The sequence below is a fragment of the Heliconius melpomene genome, chromosome 18 (genome assembly GCF_056956725.1).
Source record: "Heliconius melpomene rosina isolate 202511_hmr_F chromosome 18, ASM5695672v1, whole genome shotgun sequence".
Lineage (NCBI taxonomy): Eukaryota > Metazoa > Arthropoda > Insecta > Lepidoptera > Nymphalidae > Heliconius > Heliconius melpomene.
The window spans coordinates 15,040,528-15,049,427 of record NC_140406.1 but is presented as its reverse complement, the minus strand read 5'-3'; the positions used below and the strand labels follow the sequence as shown (position 1 = coordinate 15,049,427).

Sequence of the window (8,900 nt, the reverse complement as noted above, 5' to 3'; positions counted from 1 at the left end):
GTTAATATAAAATGTAATATTAAACTTGCTTTAACTACATAGCGTACGTAGATAGAATTTATACGTAATTATGTAAATAAGTAAGGCGTGAACCTCCCAAGCCCAAGACGGCGCCCCCCCGCGAACTGGCGATATTATAACTTTGTACGCCCGCTGTTATAGGTATATGGAAGAGGGTTTATTATATGTTTTTAGTTTTTGTTTATGTTGTCGCGAGATGTGGTTTGTGAAAAAAAAAATGTGGTGCTAGATGATGAAGAAATAAAGATGTTTGTTTGAAGAAACTGAGAATAAGTAAATATTGTTAGAATATAAGAAGATACTAAAGTTAAATATTGTCTAATCGCATATTTATTAATTACACAAAGTTTTTAAGCTTAGGTATAGCTTTTGACTTTAAACCGTATCCCGCATATAGCCTTTTCTATTCATCTCACAATTTTCGAGCCATTGCGTCGAGGTTGCGGAAATCAACACCGCGAAAGCTTAAGTACCTATAGATAACCTATACCGACGTGTCTTATAGGTTCCTTCAAGTAGACATTGAACCAACTATCTATCTAAAATAATTATAGCTGGTAAAGTTTGACGCTAACTAAATGTTTTCTTTTGCATAAAATATTTATTTAAAAAAATATTCTACGAGATTTTTTTTTTTAAATAGATATTTTATTATTAGTTTTATTTTGTTTTCACGCATCTACAGTATCAAACGATACTACAAAAGAAATTCAATAAAATTACTTTAATTAATTTATTTAGAACGTTTTATAAACATTATGAAAAACATCCTTTTCCATACCAACGCAGCCGCAGCCACGCGGCGCTAAGAACTACACGCGGCGCCATCTTGCCTCTCATCCTTACTTGCGTTACGTGGGGTATATTAAAATATACTTATACATGTTCTATTCTACAGATATAGTTATAGATATAGATAGATATAGATATATATTGAGATCGCGGTTTTGTTTGAAGATTAATGTTTTCAAGTTATCTATTGTTGTTAAGTTTAATATCGGCTTGTGTAACTTTGTTAATAGATACGAGTACGTGCTGGTATGTTTGGAATTTTCAAATACCTTTCAATATGTAGATAACTGTATAGGTTTTAATATTTGATCTAAGTATTTTGTAATAAGACCAAGAATATTTTTTCTTATAAAGCAAAAGAATGGAATTCTAAAAAGCGAAAGCGAATTCTGAAGGCATTACATGTTGAGTAACAGAACTCAACGCCGCGCTAACCCTCGACACCAGACCGAAGAAATGAAAATATGAAATATGAAAATCTTGGCAGCAATAAACTATTCATGTCAATATTATAATACGATTCCCATTGCGCCTCGAGCTACAATCTCCAGATCGCTCGAGGCGAGGCATAAGCTTCATAGATGGGAGCTTTTTCAGTCAAAAGCTTCGAAATAATGCGCTGATATTTTTCTTTTTATTGTTTTCACAGATAAAGTAGATAATAAAAATTATACTTTTATGTTAGAGGCTATCGTGGAGTAACGGCACAGAGTTTATTTGTTAACTTTATAAATCTTTTGATAGCTAAGGGTTCAATACCCATTTGGGGGAATTAAATATTTTCAGGCAATGTCTCGAAAATCAATTGATCAATTGATTCTCAAAAATATTAGACTATTAAATAACCTAACTAATATTAATAAAATAATACTGGGTTAATCTAAATTCATGTAGCGAATTTAATCCATAGTATCTACATAATAGAAAGACATATAAAAGCCATTACAGCGAACGTCTTCATACGCTGAATAATAAAGTAAACCAATTGTCTACTTATTAATGACTGGTTTTATACCCACTTTACTGCTTTTCGAGATGTGATTTTAGATATTCCCAATTTGTGGTTAGTTGCACACCTACGTATATGTAAATTAAGTGGGTGTTATTTACTAGAATAGAAAATAGAAAATCGTGTCACTACAATTTGTGTAAATGTTCCTAAAAATATAAATATACCTATTTGTAAATACTCATTTAATAAATTCAAATTGAAGATATTCTTTATTATAAGCACTTTTGAATCGTCGAAATAACACAATTATAAAAGAAAAGCCGGGAAGAAACTCAACACTTGCTCTTTTCAATGTCAATGGTATATTGAATTATTAGATATATGAACTGGCAGCTATCCTGCATGACATTCAATAGATATTAATTTCATGCATCTTTATCCTGTAAATATTCTTGAACAGTGTAATATGCTTTACTTGTTAGTATTTTTTTACAGATAATTTCAAAAGCGAAAATTGGAATTTTAAACACTTAATATTGTTAAAATATTTATTATCTATAATGGCTCTTAAGCTCTTAATTAACAAAAGATATTTTTTTCTAAATAACATAACATAACATATCTAAATAATCAAACATTAGCATTTAACAATCAATCCAAAGTATTACCGTGATGTAGTCTTCGACTGAGGTCTTTTCTTCCCCGCAGACATTCTTCTATTCTGTGCCATAAGCCCCATTTCTAAAATATCATCAATGTCTGCCATCTCTTTACTTGAAACTGGCAAATTGTTTCCTTCAATCAGCAAATTGATCAATCCCCTCGGCGTCCTGTCCAACAGCTTCTGCATTGTGAGAACAGCCAATATTTTCTTCAAAGAGATATATGACAAATTATTATATGCCAAATTTAAATAGCAAAGCTTATTGTTGCCTTTGCAGTATAAAATACCGTCTTTGACATCAGTATCATCTCCACTAAACGGATCTTTGAACTCCCCCATACGACTCTCGACAACGTTCAGAGCCTTGTCATAATATAGTATGTCCATGTTGATCAGACTTTTAGCATCACCGACGGATTTAAGAGAAGGCTCTTTTTCTAATTTTCCTTTCCTAGGAATAACTGAGATTGGTCTCGTAGCTCTTCGTTTCGTCACCTTCTTATCAACTTCACCTGACCTCAATTCTTTTATCACGTTATTTATCATAGCATTCTTATCTTTCAAGTACCTCATGTGTCGCACCTTGCTTTCGTATATTTCTTCGTTTGTTAGAGGGAACTCCTCTAATATTTCCAAGAGGTATCCCCCTCCGTCGTCTGTAATACTGTTGTCACTTAAGCTCAAATAAATTAAACTGCGATTGGATCTAAGAGCTTGAGCTAAATGTTGTGCTCCTACATCAGTTATCCTATTGGACGACAAATTTAGTACATATAACGATTTTGAAGCGGGTTGTGGAAATGCTAGTTTTTTAGCGATATTTTCAATAATACTATCATCTATTTTGCACCTTGAAAGCGAAAGATATCGAAGAGTATTACTAGCATTCAGTAAAATATCATAATTAGCCTCCTTTAGAAAAGAACCGTCGAAACATAATTCCGTAATGTTTGATTTGTTAAGAAATGAATTTATTTCATATATTGTGTACTTATCCAGACCACCGTTGATTTCAATCTTGGCTATATTTGGTTGGAATTGCATAATGAGGCCAATAATTTTAAGAATTGCTCGGGGTATTTGGTAATTTTTTTGAAATTTTAGCTCGACTAAATTATTGGCATTGTCGTATACTGCTAATATTTTCACAATTTTATGAGTATTTGAAGAAAACTGAGGCAAATCTGATATGGACTTGTCCTTTTCTTGATCAGAACCAACGTCATGTCGAGACTGACTAACGGTAAGTTTGGCTTTGCTTCTCACTTTTTTAATACGGTCACTTGTTGACACGCTGACGTATTCATCTGAAAAATAAAATAATAACAATAATTTTATATGTGTAATAATAGAGCTACAATAATTCAGTTTGAATTTCTTAAATGGTAATAATTCTAAAAGAGATTTTGATTTAAAAGGAGTGATTTTTCACTAAGCTCTTTTAATTCAACTTGGAAATTCTATAAGAGTAAACTTAAAGTAAAATTTTGTTAAGATATTACATCATACTTTGAAAAACTTTATTAATCAACAGCGGAGCATCAACTTGCAGTTGATTGCAAGCCCAAGGCAGATAGTTCAAGAAATCGTCCGGTCTCGGTTGTATATTGGCTGGTTGTTCATCAGCACTGGTCTTTTCCATAATTTTATACTATAATTATATATGTATATGTTATATATAATATCATTTAATAACTTAATAATTTAAATGTAATTTAATAATGACGTATAGAAACGTCAATTGTTAATATAAAAAATAAACAAAAAGGTTTCAAATATAAAAAGATCTACGTTACATAAAAAAATATTTATTTATACTGTGTGGCACTTAACGCTACTGAATATATTGAAGTCATTTTAAGGTCCACCATCTTGCAAAAAAAGCACGAATATAATTGTTATATGAAAAATTGTTTAGACTGTTTGGCTGTAAAAGCGATAGTTGTGGGTTCTCTCTCTATCTCTATTGGGGGAAATGATTATATTTAGACTATTTTCATATCCTCGCTGTGGTAGAGAAAATGCTGCGATAAGTTCAAACCTGAAAATTCAAACCTGAAAATTTAGTGGAAAGTGAGGAATGTAGTGTCTTAAAATATTAATAGAAAAAAATATAATAAACAAAAATATGTATTTCAACAAAAAAAGCACAATATTAATTAGAATAAAAGATATACATAAGTATATTGACTTTATTTTCGTACTGGTAACTACGTCAGGCAATCGAATTTTAATTGGCTCGCTCAACTCGGTCTCGTTATTCAAAACATGAAGATTCAAAGCCTTATATTACTAGTTATTATATTACACATATTTAGAATGAACGTGAAGCTCAAAAAATTGCATTTTTTTGGAAATCATAATAGAAGTATTAGTACTAAGTATCGGTTTTACGATCAATTTCGGGTTTTTAATGAAAATATAAAAAAATAGGTAGATACTTTTTAATAACATTTCGATAAGTCACATCATTGCTAAAACAATGTGTAAGTACCTAAGTAAATAACATTTTAAAATTCTATAATTTTTTCTCTCTATAGTCGTAGTTCTTACATTTTTTTGTTATTTAAATTATTTAGATGTTTATAAGTATATATATTTTTATTATACTTAGTAATAACTGAAAACTGGATAACTATTCCAAACGACTTAATTTTTAATTTACTAATTATACTATTCATATACATGCGTTATATACGATTTAAGCGTTGCATTTCTATACCAAATATTTTAATTAAAATATCCTACGAAAATATAAAATGAAATAAAACAAAAACAAAACGATAGAAATCAAGTAGCGGTAAAATTCACGCGGGCGGTGGCGGCGCGTCGATATTCGCGCGGAAGCCATCTTAATATTTACCCCCGACCCCCTCTCGCCTCCTTAGACGATGCTTTTTCAACCGCGCACAGAGGCTGGCAACATTTGGTTTTTGGTTTTCGTTTTTTTTTTATGTTATTATTTATTTATTGTTTTTAGTATTAACTGTAATGGTTAGATGTGTTCAATGTATTATATTTTATCTGTATATTTTAATAATTGTTTAGTATTGCTTAAATTGCAGTATAAATGTACCAATTTAATTATTGTACCTATTGATCGTAATATCCTTTGGAAAAACTAAGTTTCTTCTTTTTTTATTACTAATTCAAGTTGAAATTTTAAATTATAAACTTTCTAGAGGTATGTATGGTTGGTTGTGTTCTAAAAAATATGATAAGCAACATTATCAACAACAAACAATTTTAACATAATTAACATTTAAGCAACATTATTAACACAACTTTATTATCAAAATTGGTATGTTTTTTTTTCAAACTAAAAATGTTGTACGTTTTTAGTTATATAAAAAATATATCTTAATATCCCCAATATTTTAAGTAGGTATAATATATTAATACGTTGAATAAATATTTATAGGACACACTCAACAAACTCTATTTATAGGACAAGAAACCTATTATATATATCATTCTAAAACGTAATAACCAAATTGAATGTAAACAAAACTATTCATCCATCACCCATTAGCATTTACGCACAAAATACCTGTACTTATCTTGAAGATAATAAATTTCTTGCCGACTTGGCTGTAGCGGCTAAATCAATACGGCATTAACACACACACGTACAGCCTCCGCACGCCTACCGTTGCACCGTAAAAACTATTGAAATGAAAATATAAACTCACACATAGGAAATGTACTGCGAATGCACCCACACGAGTGTAAAGCAGGTGTGTATATGAACCACCCCCCTCGGATCTCCTCCTGCCTCCCACCCTCCTGCCGCTCCGTGCGCCTTAGACGTTGGCTTTTTACATGGGTACAAGCAACCGCGCAGGGATCGGCAACATTCAGTGTGGTTATTGTTTTATTATTTTTTTATATATACTTACTTACGTAATTAGTAATACGTAGAGAGAAACTAGTGTTAAGTCTTTACATTCTCAATCTCTTATATTAGGCATATATTAAGAAAAATATCTTTTTTGTGTATAAAAATAAATTGGTCAAAAAATAGTCTAATGAAATAAGTATTAAAGAAATGTAAAGTGTTTTTTCTTTTCATAGATCAAAATCATAATTTCAAATTGTTACACGAAAAAATCCAAATGACTACTATCACTATTCAACAAACAATTACAATAAAGTAAAAATATTTGAAAACGATAAAATAGACACGATCTAGTTCTTACCCCATTTCTTAAACCGGTTAAATATAAATTTAATCTCGATTTTGTATTGACTTGAGACGATGACCATCCCTTTCAATACGACTTGTTTAATATTGTACAAGCAAATGTTGTTCTGTGGGAATTCACTAAGAATTCGTCTATTAAGTTTATTTAACCTGTTTTTCGAAGGTGATGTTCTCGAATTTAAAGAAATCTAGTTTACTGGAAACAAGTTTAACTTTTACTTAATATCTCTTTGTTGTGTGATATAGTAGATAGTTCTCACGCATTTTATTGTGGGGCTTTAGTAAGATTTATTTATATAATAGGTACATACATTTTTTATATTTTAACTTTATTCAATTGTATATGCTGTGGTATAATAAAATAGATTTTTTAAATTTTATTGTTAAAGTATGTAACTGCCAGTAGAATTTATGAATTTCAAAATTTATTCAAAATGTTAATAAAATAATAAAGAAAATTTTATAAGTAGATACAGCAACAACATTTATAAAATCACATGAACAGAATACTGAATAAAAGTATGTATTTAAAATATAAGATATAAAAAAAACAGCTAAACAGATTTTTTTAAAAATAAATATTCAAAATCAATATAATATTCTGAATGAAACACAATTTTAGTTTATTTATTTGACTTACAAAAAAGAATTAGCAATAGTCCATTAAATAGTAACTATAAAAAACTACCCTTCTTTATAAAGCGGACAGGTTTATAAAAAAGTGATAATTCTCACGAACTAAAGTAGTTCGTCGCTAGAAACTGGAATATTTCTTGAGGGTTTATCTTACAATATAATGCATGGGTGAATGTGGACCTGTTTTAACTTACACTTGTTAATACAGGTGCTTTAGCCTTTGTTATAATATTTCTTTGACAATAGAATTACACATTGAAATTGGTATATAATATTTTTTTGGTTAGCATTTAAAATTTTTTTTTTATAAAAAAAAAACATTTTGTCGTCCTTTTATTTTTTTTTGCTGTTATTAATATACCTACAAAATTATATAAATCAATGAAATTAAATAAAAAAATTGAATTAATGTATGTATGTCATGTTACATAACCAGCGCACATTCCATTAGATTTCCGGTGTAAAATTAAAACTCCGAACCTCAAACCGAACATAAAACATAGCATTACCTAATTAGATATTTAATTATAAATCCGCCATGAATTCTTAACAGACTAGACATGTTAAAATTTCACTTCCCCTCGCAAACTACGTATAGGCGTATCACCGCGGCCCCATCTCGCTGTCTTTCTAAGGGGACCGCATAAAATAGTTATAGAGGGTAGGGGAGCTACTTAACCGTTTTTAGGAGACACCCCGAAACACCCCGCTACTTCAGCCCGCTTCCTGCCCCCACTCCATCCTTCCCCCCGCCACCCTTCAAGTATAACTATTCGTATATTTTTGCAATTCTTCCAGAGGGTTGGCAATACCTGCCTTTTAAACGTTCCTCGGTGTTAGTATCGTTTTTGTAGTGTGGGTAATTTTTGGATTCGGGTCAGGCGATTTAGTTTTAATTTTGCCGGATTTCCCCGGAAAATGGGTAATGTTTTCGTTTTTACGACGTGGCTTGCATAGGATAGTGATTTTAATTTTCCAGCCTTGCCGTGTTTTAATGTTGGGGATTTTTCGGGTTCTATTTTGATAGAGGGTGAAGCAAGGCAATTAAGCTTACGAAATAATATAGCATTTGAATATTCAGATATTATAAGCATAGAGTAATTAATTAATTTCGAAAATCAACTATCTTAAGACATAAATTAAAAGGCAAATAATTTAATGAATCAACGTTCCCTATACAAACTAACCTACCAATAACCTAGCAATAATTAAATCGAACTCCCTACCATCTAATCGAGTTCCATCCAAACAACGACGTCTATAACAGCATTAGTTAATAGCGTCTTTTAAACTATACTTCCACTTCCTGTAATGAATACTTCCGGGTCGTTGCCGTGCCTTTAATAAGATTACGTTGCTCTCTTCGCGCACATACTAACTCGGTTATGGAGGGTATTTATTTAAAATAATAATATATTGGACATGTACGGTCTAGAATGGATTTTATATTGTATAAAAAATGGAAAAAAATATATAGCCTTTATATTGTTTTATGTAGAATTGTATAAAAATATTATTAACTATTGGATTTTTTGTTTAAAATTATTTGTTTATTTTTTTCTTGTTAGCTGAGATTCTAAAGTAATATCTAAAAAAACTCTCCCATATTGCCACGTAGGGATTAATAGTAA

General features: G+C 30.4%; 1 protein-coding gene across 1 annotated transcript; it reads right to left on the bottom strand.

Moving 5' to 3' along the window:
* Positions 1-2,429: 2,429 nt before the first annotated feature.
* Positions 2,430-4,071, bottom strand: LOC146529685 (uncharacterized). The gene is made up of 2 exons (XM_085201963.1): positions 3,939-4,071; positions 2,430-3,736 (listed from the first exon to the last, which is right to left on the bottom strand). The coding sequence occupies exons 1-2, from the start codon at positions 4,069-4,071 to the stop codon at positions 2,430-2,432; spliced, it is 1,440 nt and encodes a 479-aa protein (XP_085058089.1).
* Between the last annotated feature and the right edge of the window lie 4,829 nt (positions 4,072-8,900).